Raw genomic sequence first — 20,727 nt, forward strand, 5'->3', positions numbered from 1 at the left:
TGAGATGTTTGGCACATGACAGAGCAGAAACCCACATAAAGGAACGTTTTAGGATGCCTTTCATTGATTTTAAGGGGATTGTTTGTAAATAAATCTAAACTTAGCAGCCACTGGTTGGTTCAGTTGTGTAGTACTGTGAATTGTTTCTCTCAAGGTATTAACCTGTTTTATTTCTTTTTTTCAGAAACGATGAGGCGTGTGGTGCGACAAAGCAAATTCCGGCATGTCTTCGGACAGGCGTTGAAGAATGACCAGTGCTATGATGACATCAGAGTTTCCCGTGTTACTTGGGACAGCTCTTTCTGTGCTGTAAATCCCAAATTCGTTGCCATAATAATTGAAGCCAGTGGTGGGGGAGCCTTTTTGGTATTACCATTACAGAAGGTAATTTGACATAAGCTGCTTAAAGTAGACCTGTCATAAAGGAAATGCATGCTTGCCATTGAGGAACTTATTCAGAACAGGCACGCAGGTCAGATGAGCAAACAAATCAGGATGTATGAGAATAGTCAGTTCTTATTTGCATACTTGGGAGGCTTGCAGTACTGAAGAAAATCTTAATGAAAACCAGAAAAGTAGCATTTCAGAAAGAGAGGTCTCTATTGGCTTCCTTGTTTATTTTCTTGACAGTTAGGTTTTTTTTTTTTTTTTTTTTTTTTTTTGATCTTATTGCGCTAAACATAAAAACCTGCAATTACCTCTTGCTGTGGAAATGTGTTTTATGAGCCTTTATTCTGTTATCCACTGTAAATAGTATAATTATGTGGTACTTTCATTTTTATTTATTTTTTTTACTTGTAAGAATATTCTGGTTCATTATCTCACTGCTCTATTGAATTACTCATGTAACTATTATCTAACCCTTTAAAGCACCAGTCCTGTGCTTTTTAAGACCTATTTTGCTTCAACTATGCCCTGAAAGTAGTCCAACAAGTATTTGACTCTAGTAGGAAATTCCTCCTCTTCTTCTTCTTCTTCCTTTTTTTTTTTTTTTTTTTTTTTTTTTTTTTTTTTTTTGCTCCAGGGCAGAAGGCGGCATCGCTGACATTACTTCACAATCCTAAGTCTTTATGCTTGCTTAAGAAAAATTGCACCATACGGGAAACCATTTGTTAGTCTGAGTGAAGAATAACTAAAGTAAAGCTCTGTAACATGAGGAGATATATATATATATATATATATATAGATATAGATATAGATATAGATATAGATATAGATAGATATGGGACGGAAAGTATTCAGACCCCCTTATATTAGCAGCCATTTGCTAAAATCATTTAAGTTAATTTTTTTTCCTCATTATTGTACACACAGCACCCCATATTGACAGAAAAACACAGAATTGTTGACATTTTTGCAGATTTATTAAAAAAGAAAAACTGAAATATCACATGGTCCTAAGTATTCAGACCCTTTGCTCAGTATTTAGTAGAAGCACCCTTTTGATCTAATACAGCCATTAGACTTTTTGGGAAAGATGCAACAAGTTTTTTACACCTGGATTTGGGGATCCTCTGCCATTCCTCCTTGCAGATCCTCTCCAATTCTGTCAGGTTGGATGGTAAACGTTGGTGGACAGCCATTTTTAGGTCTCTCCAGAGATGCTCAATTGGGTTTAAGTCAGGGCTCTGGCTGGGCCATTCAAGAACAGTCACAGAGTTGTTGTGAAGCCACTCCTTCGTTATTTTTGCTGTGTGCTTAGGGTCATTGTCGGAAGGTAAGCCTTCGGCCCAGTCTGGGGTCCTGAGCACTCTGGAGAAGGTTTTCGTTCAGGATATCCCTGTACTTGGCCGCATTCATCTTTCCCTCGATTGCAACCAGTCGTCCTGTCCCTGCAGCTGAAAAACACCCCCACAGCATGATGCTGCCACCACCATGCTTCACTGTTGGGACTGTATTGGACAGGTGATAAGCAGTGCCTGGTTTTCTCCACACATACTGCTTAGAATTAAGGCCAAAAAGTTCTATCTTGGTCTCGTCAAAGAGAATCTTATTTCTCACCATCTTGGAGTCCTTCAGGTGTTTTTTTTTTTTTTTTTAGCAAGCTCCATGCAGGCTTTCATGTGTTTTGCACTGAGGAGAGGCTTCCGTCGGGCTACTCTGCCATAAAGCCCCGACTGGTGGAGGGCTGCAGTGATGGTTGACTTTCTACAACTTTCTCCCGACTGCATCTCTGGAGCTCAGCCACAGTGATCTTTGGGTTCTTCTTTACCTCTCTCACCAAGGCTCTTCTCCCCCGATAGCTCAGTTTGGCAGGACGGCCAGCTCTAGGAAGGTTTCTGGTCGTCCCAAACGTCTTCCATTTAAGGATTATGGAGGCCACTGTGCTCTTAGGAACCTTAAGTGCAGCAGAAATTTTTTTTGTAACCTTGGCCAGATCTGTGCCTTGCCACAATTGTCTCTGAGCTCTTCAGGCAGTTCCTTTGACCTCATGATTGTCATGAGTGTCGCAGCAAAGGGTCTGAATACTTAGGACCATGTGATATTTCAGTTTTTCTTTTTTAATCTGCAAAAATGTCAACAATTCTGTGTTTTTCTGTCAATATGGGGTGCTGTGTGTACATTAATGATGAAAAAAATTAACTTAAATGATTTTAGCAAATGGCTAATTTTGGTGTGTAATTACATGTGTTTTATACATGTTTACAGACATATGGCTTTGAGGGTAAACCTATTCCACTAGCTAGAATAATTTCTTCTGGCCACTGGAATAAACTTGCGTGGCATATGCATGTGTAAATTCTGCTCCTAAGCTCCTCCCTGAATGCAGCTTTGGGGCTTTTTTTTTTTTTTTTTTTTTTTTTTTTCTTTCTTTTTTTTTTTTTAATGTCTCTAAACGCTGCCCTTAAAATGCTGAGCTACAAATGCTGTAAATGCCTCATTTTGCATGGCCATATAGGCTAACCTAGAACTGTGTTTTAAAGGCAAAAAAATAAATATGCAGCAGTTTATGCTTGTGTACGCGAGTCCTTAGTCCTTTAATGCACCATTGCAGACTGTTTTTTTGTTTTTGTTTTTTTTTTTGTGTGTATGATCTTGGGCTCTGGCATAGTGTAAAATTATAGTCGCAGTCGGCTTTGATGTATGTATACAGCTTTCAGGAAGTAGTGTCATTCCAAATCCAGTTATATTTCCGTAATTTTTTGCTAACAAGCTTCTAATAGAATATTCTGAGTTGCTAACAATCCCCGTCCCCAGTTTTATCACTCACATTAATGAGCCACATGCAGCGTCCTTGATGCGTTTGAAACTCCCTTTATGCATGCAGCATACTCAAAACTTGGAAACCAATACATATATACCCTCTTTTACTTAGTGTATCAATAATCAACACTTTTTTAAATCATATTTTTTGCTTTGTATTTCAGTAGTTTCTAGCCTGCTCCTATTAATCTGAATGATCTTGAAGTTTGTAAACCTAATTTGGGAAGATCCCCACACATTTACTTTGAATTCTGACACACATTTTCACAATGACTTGTGGGTAGGCACTGCTGTGTCAGATTTCAAAGCCTGCCTTCTGAACTGAAGAGGGACTGAGGAGTTTCAGGAGGTGGAATCAGTACAGGAGTCACCGCTTGTAGGCAGCAAGGTAACATTTGATATGTATTTCTTAGAGATTGAAAGTAAGCAGCAGAGGAGAAGCTGCAAAGCATTCAGGGAATCCAGGAAGTTGTGGAAAGAGATGAGATGGCCAGCAGACAGGCAGAACTCACAAAATGAAAAGAGATTTTTCAAGTAAGCTTATATTGGATTAACAACCTTTACTATTGTTTGTATTGCTTATGCAATGCTGATGTTCTAAAAAATAAGTGTATGTGGTGACTATAGAGCCCCTTTAACCACTTGCAGACTGAGCCCGTTTTTCAGATTCCGTGTTTTCCAAGTTTAAAATCATTTTTTTGCTAGAAAATTACTTAGAACCCCTAAATATATATATATATGTGTGTGTGTGTATTAGGGATGAGCCGAACACCCCCCTGTTCGGTTCGCACCAGAACATGCGAACAGGAAAAAAGTTCGTTCGAACATGCGAACACCGTTAAAGTCTATGGGACACGAACATGAATAATCAAAAGTGCTAATTTTAAAGGCTTATATGCAAGTTATTGTCATAAAAAGTGTTTGGGGACCTGGGTCCTGCCCCAGGGGACATGGATCAATGCAAAAAAAAGTTTTAAAAACGGCCGTTTTTTCAGGAGCAGTGATTTTAATAATGCTTAAAGTCAAACAATAAAAGTGTAATATCCCTTTAAATTTCGTACCTGGGGGGTGTCTATAGTATGCCTGTAAAGGGGCGCATGTTTCCTGTGTTTAGAACAGTCTGACAGCAAAATGACATTTTGAAGGAAAAAACTCATTTAAAACTACCCGCGGCTATTGCATTGCCGACAATACACATAGAAGTTCATTGATAAAAACGGCATGGGAATTCCCCAAAGGGGAACCCCGAACCAAAATTAAAAAAAAAAAATGACGTGGGAGTCCTCCTAAATTCCATACCAGGCCCTTCAGGTCTGGTATGGATATTAAGGGGAACCCCGGCCAAAATTAAAAAAAAAAAATGACGTGGGGTTCCCCCTAAATTCCATACCAGACCCTTCAGGTCTGGTATGGATTTTAAGGGGAACCCCGCGCCAAAAAAAAAAAAAAACGGCGTGGGGTCCCCCCAAAAATCCATACCAGACCCTTATCCGAGCACGCAACCTGGCAGGCCGCAGGAAAAGAGGGGGGGACGAGAGTGCGGCCCCCCCTCCCTCCTGAACCGTACCAGGCCACATGCCCTCAACATTGGGAGGGTGCTTTGGGGTAGCCCCCCAAAACACCTTGTCCCCATGTTGATGAGGACAAGGGCCTCATCCCCACAACCCTGGCCGGTGGTTGTGGGGGTCTGCGGGCGGGGGGCTTATCGGAATCTGGAAGCCCCCTTTAACAAGGTGACCCCCAGATCCCGGCCCCCCCCCTGTGTGAAATGGTAAGGGGGTACATAAGTACCCCTACCATTTCACGAAAAAAGTGTCAAAAATGTTAAAAATGACAAGAGACAGTTTTTGACAATTCCTTTATTTAAATGCTTCTTCTTTCTTCTATCTTCCTTCATCTTCTGGTTCTTCTGGCTCTTCTGGTTCTTCCTCCGGCGTTCTCGTCCAGCATCTCCTCCGCGGCGTCTTCTGTCTTCTTCTCCTCGGGCCGCTCCGCACCCATGGCATGGGGGGGAGGCTCCCGCTCTTCTCTTCTTCTCTTCTTCTTTTCTTCTCTTCTTCTTTTCTTCTCTTCTTCTCTTCTTCTCTTCTTCTCTTCTTCTCTTCTTCTCTTCTTCATTTTCTTCTCCGGGCCGCTCCGCAATTCATGCTGGCATGGAGGGAGGCTCCCGCTGTGTGACGGCGCTCCTCGTCTGACAGTTCTTAAATAACGGGGGGGGGGAGGGCCACCCGGTGACCCCGCCCCCCTCTGACGCACGGTGACTTGACGGGACTTCCCTGTGGCATTCCCCGTGACGTCACAGGGAAGTCCCGTCAAGTCACCGTGTGTCAGAGGGGGGCGGGGTCACCGGGTGGCCCCCCCCCCCCCTGTTATTTAAGAACTGTCAGACGAGGAGCGCCGTCACACAGCGGGAGCCTCCCTCCATGCCAGCATGGATTGCGGAGCGGCCCGGAGAAGAAGAGAAGAGCGGGAGCCTCCCCCCCATGCCATGGGTGCGGAGCGGCCCGAGGAGAAGAAGATAGAAGACGCCGCGGAGGAGATGCTGGACGAGAACGCCGGAAGAAGAGCCAGAAGAACCAGAAGATGAAGGAAGATAGAAGAAGCATTTAAATAAAGGAATTGTCAAAAACTGTCTCTTGTCATTTTTAACATTTTTGACACTTTTTTCGTGAAATGGTAGGGGTACATAGTACCCCCTTACCACTTCACACAGGGGGGGGCCGGGATCTGGGGGTCACCTTGTTAAAGGGGGCTTCCAGATTCCGATAAGCCCCCCGCCCGCAGACCCCCACAACCACCGGCCAGGGTTGTGGGGATGAGGCCCTTGTCCTCATCAACATGGGGACAAGGTGTTTTGGGGGGCTACCCCAAAGCACCCTCCCAATGTTGAGGGCATGTGGCCTGGTACGGTTCAGGAGGGAGGGGGGGCCGCACTCTCGTCCCCCCCTCTTTTCCTGCGGCCTGCCAGGTTGCGTGCTCTGATAAGGGTCTGGTATGGATTTTTGGGGGGACCCCACGCCGTTTTTTTTTTTTTTTGGCGCGGGGTTCCCCTTAAAATCCATACCAGACCTGAAGGGTCTGGTATGGAATTTAGGGGGAACCCCACGTCATTTTTTTTTTTTTAATTTTGGTTCGGGGTTCCCCTTTGGGGAATTCCCATGCCGTTTTTATCAATGAACTTCTATGTGTATTGTCGGCAATGCAATAGCCGCGGGTAGTTTTAAATGAGTTTTTTCCTTCAAAATGTCATTTTGCTGTCAGACTGTTCTAAACACAGGAAACATGCGCCCCTTTACAGGCACACTATAGACACCCCCCAGGTACGAAATTTAAAGGGATATTACACTTTTATTGATTGACTTTAAGCATTATTAAAATCACTGCTCCTGAAAAAACGGCCGTTTTTAAAACTTTTTTTTGCATTGATCCATGTCCCCTGGGGCAGGACCCAGGTCCCCAAACACTTTTTATGACAATAACTTGCATATTAGCCTTTAAAATTAGCACTTTTGATTTCTCCCATAGACTTTTAAAGGGTGTTCCGCGGCATTCGAATTTGCCGCGAACACCCCAAATTGTTCGCTGTTCGGTGAACTTGCGAACAGCCAATGTTCGAGTCGAACATGAGTTCGACTCGAACTCGAAGCTCATCCCTAGTGTGTATATGTATGTATATATGTGTATGTGTGTATGTATATATGTGTATATAATATATATATATATATATATATATATATATATATATATATATATATATATATATATATTTATAATTTTTTTTTTTCTATCACCCTAGAGAATAAAATGGGGGTCATTTAATACTTTCTGTCACACTGTATTTGCGCAGCGGTCTTACAAACGCACTTTTTTTTTTTTTTTTAGAAAATACACTTTTTTGAATTGAAAAAATAAGACAACAGTAAAGTTAGGCCAATTTTTTTTTTTTTGTTTTCCTTAATATTGTTAAAGCTAATGTTACTCCGAGTAAAGTGATACCCAACATAGCGCGCTTCAAAACTGCGTGGAATGGCAACAAACTTTTTTACCCTTAATCTCCATATGCAAAGTTTCTACAGGTTACCAGTTTTGAGTTAGAGGAGGTCTAGGGCTAGAATTTTTGCTCTCGCTCTAACGATCGCGACGATAACTCACGTGTGTGGTTCGAACACCGTTTTCATATGCGGGCGCTACTCACATATGCATCCGCTTTTGCACGCAAACTCGTCGGTATGGGGCGCTTGAAATTTTATTTTTATTTTACTTCACATTTTTTATTTTGACACTGTCCTTTTTAAAAAAAAAAAAAAAAAAAATAGGGTCACTTTTATTCCTATTATAAGGTATGTAAACATCCCATGTAATAGAAAAAAAGCACTGACGGGCAGGAAGTCGAGTGAGGGCAAGATGATCCCCACTCAACTCTATGCCCTTAGAGGACCGGAGCAATGTCAAACGCCACTTCTGGCCTTAAAGGGCCCATTTTTTTTTTTTTTTTTTTTTGCTTTAAAAGTGGCTGTAAACCCTTACAATCCACTTTTTGCTACAGGGAAGCCTATAATAAAGCTCATCTGTAGCTACCCCATGTATCCCCAAACCTGCATGGTTTAGGAGATATCCCCTGTATCTGCATGTGCCAACATCATCAGCACATGCACACTGAAGCAATGGCACGTACATGCTGTTTGTTTCAGTGAGTGTGCCGTTATCGGCATGCTCCCGTGCGCATGCAAGAAATTTAGCCGGCCGGTGCTGTGTACGGGTACCACAGTGAGGGCTTCGATCTCAGGTGAGTATTACATAATGAGCTAGTATGCATACTAGCTCATTATGCCTTTGTCTTGAAGGTGTTAGGTTTTTTTTTTTCAAAGTGGGTTTACAACCACTTTAAGTGTAAATGTGACATCTGAGGTCGTTTTGGCCCCAGATCTCACATTAAAGAGGCCCTGTCCTGCTTATTTATATTACAAGGAATGTTTACATTTCTTGTAATAGGAAAAGTGATCAAAAACTCTTTTTTTATGGGACAGTAAAAAAATAAAGTAAAATAAGAGAAAAAATAAATTTAAAGAGCCCGGTCCCTCTGAGCTTGCGCGCAGAAGCCAACTTATACGCAAGTCGCGCCCACATATGTAAACTGTGTTCAAGCCACATGTGTGGTATTGCCGCGATCGTTGGAGTGAGGGGGGAAAAAAAAAAAGCCTGAACACCCAACAAGCAAAATCCCATTCATTTCAGTGGCACCTGTTCACATCTGAGCATTTTGTCACCTAAAGCAAAATGCCTGAAAAACACCTTGCTCAAAAAGGAACATGAGCTTCTTTGGGGCAGATTACAGGCGGTTTTCTGCCTCTTACATTGGTGACCTAAACAAAATTGCGGTAAAACTGCACGTTTTTGAAACGCTCAGGTGTGAATGCAGCCTAAACGTCTCCTATGGAGGTTTTTAGGTACCATAGTTTGTCGCCATTCCACAAGTGTGCACAATTTTAAAGCCTAACATGTTGGGTTTCGATTTACCCGGTGTAACATCTTTCACATTATACAAAAAAGTTGGGCTAACTTTACTATTTTCTTTCTAATTCATGAAAGTGTATTTTTTTTTTTTTTTTTTTTAATTGCATTGGTAAGACTGCTGCGCAAATACGGTATGACACAAAGTATTGCAACAATCTCCATTTTATTCTCCAGGGTCTCTGCTAAAAAAAAAAAAAAAAAAAATACTGATTTTAATTTGTAAACACATGTCAGAAATAGGATTGGTCCTTAAGTGGTTAAGAAAAAAAAGCTAACCTTTTTTAATATCACTTTTAGTACACAGATTTGGACTAGCTAGGACCTAGCTGCATTTCTATGCCTTTGGTGGATTTATGCTGAATACTCTTCTTGGAAGCTATTCGGCTGCAGGCATATAGACAAGGGCGTTCAGAGACAGAGAAAAAAACGCCAATGCTAGTGCGTTCAGGAGCAGCAACGCTTTGGCAGAAAAAATGTCTGATGCGTCTAAACATGCTTAAAGCAGAACTTCACCCATAACTTGATAAAAAAATTTTCTTTAGCAAGGGATATACATTCCGCATTAATAATTATGCTACCAAAATTAGAGTGTGCTGTAAATTGCCACCAGCATTGCTCCTTTTTCTTCTTGCTGGAGGCTGCCATTTTGCTGAAGCCCAGAGCCTTTGAACCGCAGTAAATCATAAAATGGAACTAAACCCATTGATTTAATGGCTTCAAAAAAAAGTTACTTTCCTGGAACATAAATGTCACATTTGCCTTGTGTCCTCAACCAAACGGTCAAACCATCAAATGGCAGTCGCAGATCAAACTGAAGCAGCTTCCTTTGCAGAAAAGAATAAAGGTTTAATTCCGCTTTAAGGCTGTCAGCAGATTGGCCTCTACAAACTTGGCAGTGCCTAAAAGTGGAGTGCAACTGAGCATGTGCAGAGCAAGGTGAGACAGTGTATGACTGGATTTTACACAGTATAGGCACTTATTTTTAATGTTTTACATAGCTATACCTTAAAAAGGGGCCAGCCAGAAGTGATCTAGCAGGACTTCATTTTCTGACAAAAGTTCCACTTTTAGTGCTGTGTCAAGCTCTTGAGTGCTTATTAATTTCGGTGGCCAGAATAAATTAATATTCGGCCCAATAAAATGGACACTCAAGCGGTTGATACGTGTAAACTTGCCTAAATGCGTTTTGCAAAAATGTGACACTTTTCCTGGCATTTAGAGCTGAGCAAATGCCCAGTGTACATGGGGCCTAACTGTAAAATGACAGGAGCTGGCTTCCGTCATTGTGGGTTTTTTTTCCCCCAATATCAGCAACAGTTAGATGCATGTTTAACAGATGTCTGCCAGCAATGGTACAAATCTGAACTAGTAGCACAGCAATAAGCAAAGTTGGGTGTAAAAAAAAAAAAAAAAAAAAAAATCTGATCCTCGATTGTGATCATACTGTTGTTGCTGACAATTCTACAATAGATGTAGTCGTGGCTGGGCAGTTTTCTATATGGTCAGGGAGTCTTAAAGCGGAACTATTTTTGTAAATTTCTTTATTTTTTCAGTGAGTACAATGGCGTCCTCTGTACAAGGTGAGGTTTGTGATATCACTGTCCTGCCTTTCCACATTATCCAGTCATAGAATGTTTTGTGTTCATTAAAAATACAAAGTGTTCTGTGAAAGGCAGCAGTGCAAACGAGCAAATCCTTGTGGTTACAGTGCAGAAGGGAAGCCACTTGGCACAGGACCCAGAAGCCGATTACTGCGGTGATTTGCAGCTTCCACAGCGATTGCTCATTTATGAGATGCATAAAAATCACACTTTGAGTTCAGCTTTAAAAGCCTAAAAATATCAAGTGGAACATCAGGAAATTATCCTTTTAGCACCTTATAAGCCAGTGCACTGATGGTACTTGTCTTTTAAGGGTTCATTCACACCAGCCGCTGCATTTCAACGTAGCAGCTGGTGTGCAGTGGGGCTGAGTTCAAAGCGGTGATGATGCACTGAGCTTGGCACATAACGCCACTTTTTTTTTTTTACGCTGAACGTTGAGGTGTCACACAGTCATCTCATATAGTTCAATTGCCAGCTGCATGGTGCAAGGCGGTAGATTACATCACATTGCGCTGAAAAGTACTGCGTGCGGTACTCTGCACACCACTGCCATGCAGTAGTGTGAACCGGACACATAGAAGATGAGGCATTTTGCGGTGGGACTGCGCTGCAATAGCCACTCAATGCAGTCCCTACTGCATGTGGTATGAAATACTTATGGGTATATTTGCTAAAACTGGAGAGTGCAAAATATGATGCAGCTCTGCATGGTAGTCAATCAGCTTTTAACTTAAACTAGTTGAGTTAAGCTTTGCCAAAAAAAACCTGAAAGCTGATTGGTTTCTTTGCAGAGCTGCACCAGATTTTTCACGCTCCAGTTTTAGTAAATCAACCTCCTGTGTTCAGCAACTCCCTCCACCCACTTCAAGGGCAAGTACAACTGCACTCCTACAGGTCATTACAACCCCCCACCCTCCAAACGCAGAAATCTAAAAGGCAAAAATATACAAATCAGAGTGCTCAGCCCATTTTTGCTTTTTGGGCTTGTTGTTTCAGACCCAGACAGACTTTACATTGCTTGGGCAAGGTGAGGACATTTTCTTTTTAAGTTGATTATTGCTGTGGAAGTACAATTGTGTAATGTGTATACTGCCGCTCTTTCTTGTTGACATGATGGGTGTGTTAACAAATGCCACAGCCATGTTTGTCATATACAGCATGGTGGAATAGGAAAAACTTGTACCTTTTTAGCACTCCTTTTTTATTGATCCTGTGATATGAGTCTTCTAATATTTGTGGATGTAAATCTAAATTATAGTATAGTAGTATTATTATATTGTATTATATTGGCCCTTATACCAGCTTTGATTGTGAGAAACATGTATATCTCATACATTTGTTTTCACTGTAATATGAAGAAAACTAGCATGTATAAGCAAATGATTGTTCATGCCCTTCTTGCCAATAAATATATTTGTATTCTGAGAGTTGAAGGTTTTATGGTCCCTTTGTTTCATGCTTCTGAAGACTTCACCACCTTGTATTGCTGAGATCTGTGTGTGAAAAAACTTAGAGGCCTTGTTAACCTTTTGTACCCTCAGTCTACATGATGGATTATAGATTCATTATTAGCTTACACAATGATTTTGCCACAACTAAATCTGCTATGTTCATCACCAGTATTAACACACGAGCAAACATAGTTTTATATCCCCGATGATACAAAAAGACGCCACTTGCTCACATCTATAGCTGGCTATCGCAGTAAGAAGCATTGGAGGGCAAACAACAAGTACAAACAGGGCCATGGATAAATCCATGGAAAAAAACAAGCTTTACTTGCCACCAGCTCGCAGACAACCAAATAACCTGTCTAACAGTATGTGTTAAAAGCAGGGGTTTAGTCTGCACACATTTGCAATTGCATGCGTAAGCCACAGAGCCTCGTCAAGGCACCCTGGTATCTGTGTTACCTAACAATAACTTATGAGTGTCCCCACAATGGAGGCACATGCATTCTGATGGATAGGTGAGAGCAGGTGGACTGAAGGGGAGCCACCCCTTCTTAAAGGTACAGGGGCACACTGAACACCCAGCATGTAACACAATGGCTGAAAAGGTGTCAGTGCGTTGCCTGACCAAAAAAACATGATGGTGATGCAATAGGACGCCAGTGCCTCCATTGTGGGGACACTCATAAGTTAGTGTTAGGTACCACAGATACCGGGGTGCCTTGACGAGGCTCTGTAGGGGAGAGAAGACCTGAAGCCTGGACAGTGCTAGTTCGCTGACAGTCTCAGGTAAATGATTACAGGGGAGGGAAATAGTGTGCATGGTTTTTTGTTTTTTTTGCCTTAATGCAGGGTATGCATTAAAGTGGATGTAAACCCTCACATATACCCAGTAAACAGTCTCAGATGATGCTCAGGGATGAAACAAATCTTCATAAGTTTTGCATGTATATCTGCTGTCTTCAGCTTTATATATTCTTTAGAAAGTTCAGATCATGTTAGATTTTCTCTCCCTGGTTAGCACTGCAGTGAAGCCTGGGCATACAGCCAAGACAGCTGATTGGAGGAAAGGCACACACCCCCTCTCCTCATAGGTAGAGACTTTCAGAACTGTTCCTTGAATAGTTCAGCTTTCTGCTAATCTATTTATAACATCCTCCCCAACACAAAACTCTGGCTGTTTTTATCACAGTTGAAGGAGAACTTGTCAGAAGTTATCAAGCTGATAACAGAACAGCTAGGGGACTCAGTGCTTTGAAGAAAGATTAAAAAAACACTACAGATATCTGCCCAGCTCAAATTTCATGAATGGGTTTACATCCACTTTAAAGTAGAACTATAGGCAAAACTTTTTTTTTTTCATTTTTGTATAGTGTAAGGGAGGGCTATATCCCCTGTTGGTTCATTTGTTGCCATCTGTAACCCATCGTGGAGATTTACCTTCACTTCCCCATAGCCAAAACAGGAAGTGGGAGGAAATGCCTACAAATTAAGGCAATCTCTTAGGGACCCCCAGGTCACCAGAACTGGTGTCCCCCATTGGAAGATGTCCCCTCTATTACTTTTCAGGGGACAGCCCAAAATTTGGGATTTTCTTTTACTTTCAATGATAATGGTAATCGCGACAAATAGAGAATTGTGAATCTCCCTAATGGGGACACAGCAATAAAAACTGACAGGTGTTCTTATCCCTCTCCACTCTGTCCAAAACTAAAGAAAAGGTTTTGCCTCAAGTTAAACTTTAAGTCCCCTTTAACACTTCTACGACTTGTCCCACAATTTTGTACTGCAAAATCATATGACAAGTCATTCTCCATGGTTTTCAATGACTACCATTCATATTGGCATGACTTTAAGTCGTGCTGACTTCAAAGTAGTCCCTGCACTACTTTGGTCCAACTTCCATGCGAGTTGATGTCCATAGACCTCAATGTTAAACCCTCAAGTAGCATGCAAATCGTACCTGAATAATACACGATTTCATTACGACTTTGTAAGCACAAGCTGAGAATGGTTAATGCCAAAGTTGTGGCAAAGTCATACAAAGTAGTACTGCTCCCAAATCGCGGCAAAATCGTGCAAAAACTTTCTAAAATCGCGTAACTTTGAAGTCGCACAAGGTGCCTAAAGCAGAGTTCCGCCCCCTCCAAAAATTAAGTCAGCAGCTACACATACTGTAGCTGCTGACTTTTAATATTAGGACACTTGCCTGTCCTGGAATCCTGCGATGTCTGCATCTTGGCTGATGTTTCCATTGGTGGTCAGGAGGTGGTGCTGCCTTTGCCGGTAAGGAAACCCGGCAGCAAAGCCTTGCGGCTTCACAGCCAGGTCCCTACTGCTCATGCACGAAGCACATTGCTCTTACTGGCCCAACAGCAGGGGAAGGAGAAGGAATGACGTACCTCGCTGTGGTGAGGTCCGGAAGTGGGGACAGGGGACCTGTCAAAAACAGGTACCCCCTTGCCCCCTCCACCCCTGAAAGGTGCCAAATGTGGCATTGGCGGGGGGGGAGAATCAGATATGCAGAAGTTCTACTTTTGGGTGGAACTCTGCTTTTAAGGTAAAAACCACACAAGCTTTAGAACCACTTTAATGAGTGGGCTGATGGTGAAGAGGCCTGGAAGCTACTGCATTTGTGCTGGTCACTGGGATGCCTTTGTTTCCCATTCCCTGCAGGTTTTGCCACAAAGGGGGTTATTGCTGAGAGGGACTTAGATCTGACAGTCTGTTGGGCAGAGTGTTGTAAATGCATCTCCCCACTGCTGGCATCACATTTTAATCTTTAAAATATTTAGATTTCATTTTCAAAAAAACACATGCTTGTCATAAGGTTCCTTTTTCATTCATTTCCCTTTGTGGTGACAACCCTTTGTCCCTCTCTCCCAATTTGCCCTTTTGTGCGGTCAACCTTTCATGTGTACTTTTATTGGAGACTAGAAAGCAGCATTGCAGATCTTCAGGCTCCCCAATTGTCACCTTCAGAAGCACACCCTGAGCAATAAAATGCAGCAACCACCGGGTGTGGCTGCAAAGAGGTTGGAGGAGATCAGTAGTACAAAGATGCTTAAAAAAATAAATAAAAAAATAAATCGGTACTTTCCAAAAGAAATGAAAATTGGTAGATGGTGCTTTAGAAAAAAAAATCCATTTAGGGTTTACATCTGCTTTTAACCTCTGATTTGCCTATGCAGGAACTTACTCTTTACCTGCCCCCACATTACATTGATTGGAGTTTAAGCAGACAGCAGCATTTTTATGGCAAACCTGAGCTGTAGAAAGGAAAGCTGCATATGTCACTGGGATGGGGAGAGTCCACACACACCCAGCTAGGTTAATGCGAGCTCCTGTGTATGTATAAGTTCAAAGTAAGACACTATTGGTTATCATACATGGAAATGCCAGCAGTACTTTGAAATGTTTTTTTTTTAAATGCTGTTTATTACCAGCATTTTTGTTTTTTATTACTCAGAAAAGGTTTTCTGGTCTTTTTTTGGCTGCAGGTTTTTTTTTTTTTTTTTTTTTCTTAATGGGGTGAGATGTCGTTTTTTTACAGAGTGATGTATTGGAATGAAGTTATTCTTGTGTTATTCTATAGAGAGCAGGAAATTTGCTAACACAGGAAAAGTATATATGGATTTGCGTGCACAGCAAACTCTTTGGAGAACATGGCTTGCTTATAATAGGAAAGCAGAATTGACTTTAGGATTACTTCCTCATTTGCTCTTCATACTTCTAATGTATGTTTTGCATTTTTTGCACATATTTGCTTTTTTGTTTAGGGATAATTAATACTCTGTGCATATAGGCTTGTCAGTTTGGAGAGATTTGATATATATATGTGTGTGTGTATAGATATTCATATGTCCTGAAGACCTTCCTTTTCCTAATTTTCATACTGCATCTGTTTATGCTAAAAGTATGCATTGAACTTGTCCCTGCTGAAATAGTTTTGCTAGCCTTCTGTAGACGTCAGATGTTCCTATCTGCATTAGTGCTTCTGGGTGCACGTCCACAACCCATTCAGATTGTGTCTGCAGTATCTATCAGTTGATTGTGATAAACAATATATATTTAATCTAGAAATTGATGTGGTTGGTCTTTCATAAAAATTCCCATAGACGCTTTGCTTTTCTTTGTGTGATTCATGGTTTTTCAACCTCTGAAGTGCTGCACGATCTAAAAATGTGTAACCTGCATTCATTCATTGAACTAGTAGAAAATGTCCTTGGTTTCTTGTATCCAGAGTAGGAGAGAAATGGTTAACTGAGCACGCTGCTGTATCTATGCCTACAAAGCACACACCCAGCTTTGTCATCACAGCACAGAGACTGTACAGCCAATGAGCATTATAGGGAACAGGGATTGTACGCCTGTCAGGGTTCAAATCATCCATGGCCTTATATGGTAAAATTTACTGTCTGAGCTCAGGGAGTGCTGATGTGTGGACCTGAGGGGAGGGAGGCAATAGGAATACTTATAGACTGGATCCCTGAATGATTGCTTGCACAGGGATATGATCACTTCTTCCTGTATTTCTCCTGGCTGTGTTGGTGTAGGAACATTAAACACAGATTGTCATTATAGCTTTAGAAGGCTGCATTGCACAGAAAGAATGCAGGTGCTAATCCAGTCTTGTGAACCTGCCTGAAATAGTACTTATGTGTAATTCTATTTCCATGGGTGTTGGCAAGTGTAAATTAATTTTTTTCCTCATATTGTTTACAATTCTGATTGACTAGCACCTTGTTTTTAAAGGATATTGCATTTATACCATTTTTAAATTGTGTGTTTTTAATAGGTATGGAATGGCCGCAAACAATACTGTAATCCTATATTTAAGTACATTCACAGTTGCAAAAAAGTTTGGACGCTGTGTAAAATCTACATAAAAACAGAATGCAATGATTTGCAACTCTCAATCTCATATTTTATTCACAATAGAAAATTGGAATGTTTAAACTGAAAAAAATGCACCATTTAAGAGAAACAAAATAAAATCATTTTGCGATTGATGGCAGCTACATGTCAGTGTGTAGCATATCCTCCTCTTTGAGGCTGCATTCACATCTCAGTGTTTTTGAATTGCAGGCAGATTTGCAGCGATTTCAAAGTGCCCAGGTGTTAATGACAAATCGCAGAAGGCACATTTGAGATGTCCATTTGAATGGCACCTAAAATCCCGGTATGATTCTGCAGCACGATAACCGCTTCGCATGTAGTTTATCGTAGTACAGGAGCTACTTTTGGGTAATGTGGTTTGCCGTGATTGTAGCACGATTTATCGTGGCAGAACTGCCCCATCATTTTAGGTGCCGTTCAAATGAATGGTATCTCAAATGTGCCTTCAGCGATTTGTCATTCACACCTGAGGCATGAATGCAGCCTGAACACCACTCTGTAAATGTCTGGAAACTGAGGAGACCAGATGCTGGAGTTTTGGGAGAGGAATGTTGTCCCATACTTGCCTGAGCATATGCTGCTCTAAAACCTGGATCAGTATTGATGGGGTCTTTCCAGATGTGCAAGCTGCCCATTCCATATGCACTAATGCAACCCCATACCATCAGAGATGCAGGCTTTTGAACTGAGCACTAATAAGCTGGAAGGTCCCCTCTCCTCTTAAGTCCAGAGGATGCGGCACCCATGGTTGCCAAAAATGTCAAATGTTTGATTTTATCTCACTACAGAACAGTTTTCCACTTTGCCTTGCCTTGCCATTTGTGGATGGCACGACAAACTGTTCACAGACAAAGATTTTTGGAAGTCACAGCCTCACCAACTATTTTGGGGTTGTATGTAAAAAAAAAAAAAAAAAAAAAAAATGGTTTGTCGGTGGCAGCCTTGTGGATAATTCTGACCCATTCAAATCAGAGAATTACATTTTTTTTCACAAAATGTATATAAATGTGCAAGGCTGAACCTTTCAAGAACTTTAGTCTTATACCGTTATACAGGGGTAGGCAGCCTCTGCACTCCAGCTGTTTTAGAACCACAAGTCCCATAAGGCATTGCTAGACTGACAGCAATGGGCATGAATCCAGAAAGATCATTGCACAAGGTTTCCAAGGCCTGGGATAGAAAAATATGTACATTATTGACTGTTTCCATGTGTGGGCATTCCTCAAGTCTCCACTGCAAATTCTGCTCTGCTGTGTACCCCTTCCTTTTTCTCCTCTACCCCCCCCCCCCCCCCCCCCTTTCTTCCTTGGAAGGGGAAAAAAATAAAATAGAGGTGAAGGCTACTGTGCACTAATACGTGTTAAAGTGATAATAAACTGCCGGCTTTTTTTTTTTCCTTTTCCTGCAAGGCAAAGTTGCTAGTATGCATCACATACTAGCACATCATGTGAAACTTGCCTTAAGACTAATCACTCCAGCGGCACGATGTTACCGTTGAAGGGGCTTCCATCTTCACCCGGTCTTTCTGCCAGGTTCGCAGACTCCGGCTGTGTGAGTGCCCATAGCTGCGTTGACGTCACTCCTGTACATGCGCGTGGGAGCCGCTGTTTACGGCACAGGACTTTGAAGGAACGGCCCGGGTGCTCATTCCTTCAGAGGGCATCTGCATGTACAGTAAATTCCCAGACAATGCACGTTTAGGAGATCGTTAAAGTATCTATAGGTAAGCCTTATTATAGGCTCCTACTTTAAGATGGCATTGCTGAACACTAAAGTAAGAGCCAATATTTTTGGATGAGTGGAGAAAATATATATATATATATATATATATATATATATATATATATATATATATATATAATATTTTTTTTTTTTTTCTTTTCATTCCCTGTTTTATTCTATATCTTTGAGGGGAAAAAAAGAATCTGCTTTATCCTGTGTTGAGAAGAGCAAAAGGCCTGAATAGAGATTGATGTGTGGAGGGAAAAGTGCACTGGAGGACAGGATGTGTGCAGTCACAAGACAATGGTTTTATGTATAGTAAATGCCATTCACATCCCGGCCTGCAAATCAGTCAGTCTTCTATGTTCTGCTCATCTTTATGGCACCACATATTGTTACATCATAGTTCCCTTTTACACATACTGGAAATGTTTTGTTTTTACAGCAGCATAAGTAATGTGTGGTGATCTGAAATGATAGAACTTTATTTTGTTAAGATATAAGAACAGCAGCTCATGAATGTTAAAAAGATGCAAGCGTCAGACAGGACTGCTAATATGGCACGTATTGTGCAGTCTGTACTGTTGCTTCTTAAAAGCATATCAATTTAAATCCATCTGTACTGTAAAGTGACCAGATGGTATTGCTGCCCTACTATATTACATTCGGTCTTCCCCCAAATCTGTTTGAGATGTCTTAGTCACCCAGGAACAATGTTCCATATACGACGAACATGTCTTTGTCGCACATCCTCCTGGTCAACAATTTTTGATATTTATTCAGATATGAACCTGAATTGCTCTGCACAAATTGCGCTTTTTTATTCATTCTCCTAGGCTGTATGAATTTTGCTAAACAGGTTATTTCCCGGTTTTTACTGATGGCTGCAGTGTTAGTCATTCCCAGATACTCAATGCCCCACTCCTTCTCTTTATGCTGGCCATACACGTATAGATTTTGATATTTTCAGATGAGGATATTAGTAAGAATATTCATATGAAATTTCTTTGTACATTCGATGAACGTCGTTTGAAAATTTCACTTGCTTATAACGTTCAATTTTAAAATTTTGTTCAAGAAAAGTATTCTATTGTTACTTCGAATTTTCCTGACACGAAGGTCGAAAATTAATATAGATTTGACCCCACTATTTTTAAATCAAACCAACGTTCTTAAATCAAACATTTTATGAAAATCAATACATGTATGGCCCGCATTTGTGAATGGATTGATAAAATGCAGTTCCTGAAGATTTATAAAGTAAATGCCACAAGGTTAGGAAAGGGGGGTTGTATAGTTTGTAGGTACCATCATCCTTCGAGAATTATTGATAAGGGGGATTGGGGAGGGGGTAACCAGGACTTCTCCAATTAAGTCCTACCTCGCCATAAGGACATAGTATGGACTATCGCGGTACCTCATGAAGACATACAATAGAAGTAAAATTTCAATTTATTCAAATACACTAAAAAAATCTATATATACACAATATAGATTGACAACAGTACAATTAAAACATGTTACAACACAATGTTTGTTGAAATAGCAATTTGAAACGCCCGCATAGATGAATGAAGGCAGGTTTTAAATACTTAAGGACGTGAGCATCGACAGTTTCGCGGTCAAGCCGCTTCCTCAGGAGGCGTCCAAATAAAATATCTACAAAGTAAGACAAGATTACATATAAATAGTGATGAGAGGTAGTACAAAGTAAGTAGCATAATATTTTAAAGATCCACTCACCAACCACTGCCCCTTCGGGCTTAGACGGCACTTGTGAGACGCCCACTTCGGGCAAGGGGTTTTTTTTGGCAAAATAAGCTATTGTGTAAAAAACATAAGGTATAATGAGTGTTGGTGTGGGATATAAACTAATGGTGAAGTGATTGCCACCACAGTGAATAGGGTGAAAAGGCAGGGAGGGGGGGGGGGGAGACAAAGAAGGGAAAGGAATGGAAGGAGAAAGGAAGGGGAGGAAGAGTGAAAAGGGGGGGGGGAGAAGGGGAGGGGAGGAAACTAGAGTGGGAAGTGACGGGGAGAGAAAGAGAAGGGGGAGGGGAGAGGAGGGAGGGGGGTGGTGACCAGGAGATGTGGGGGAGAAGAATAGAAATGTCCCTCCACACTTAGTGAAAACTTGCAATTACTAATATAGAAGTGGAGCATAACCCACCAACAATTGATTGAAAGAAATAAAAATCTGTTGTTGCTGGCACCCAGGGATAGGAGTTGATTCCCAGCGACCACTTAGGGGAACACTTCAGCATAAGTAGGCAGGAGAGGCCCTTGGAATAAAAAGTGTGATATTAAAAGCAATTGCTTGCTGGGGGATGATG

At 41.3% G+C, this 20,727-nt stretch overlaps 1 protein-coding gene across 2 annotated transcripts in view; it reads left to right on the forward strand.

Moving 5' to 3' along the window:
- The window catches only part of CORO1C (coronin 1C), a gene marked incomplete in the record, with an annotated part of 141,778 nt that overhangs the window by 71,293 nt on the left and 49,758 nt on the right, over window positions 1-20,727 (forward strand). For both annotated transcript variants that reach the window (XM_073630086.1, XM_073630095.1), the window contains 1 exon segment: window positions 185-384. In XM_073630086.1, the coding sequence (XP_073486187.1) occupies window positions 185-384 (200 nt within the window).

The sequence above is a fragment of the Aquarana catesbeiana genome, linkage group LG01, assembly GCF_042186555.1.
Source record: "Aquarana catesbeiana isolate 2022-GZ linkage group LG01, ASM4218655v1, whole genome shotgun sequence".
Lineage (NCBI taxonomy): Eukaryota > Metazoa > Chordata > Amphibia > Anura > Ranidae > Aquarana > Aquarana catesbeiana.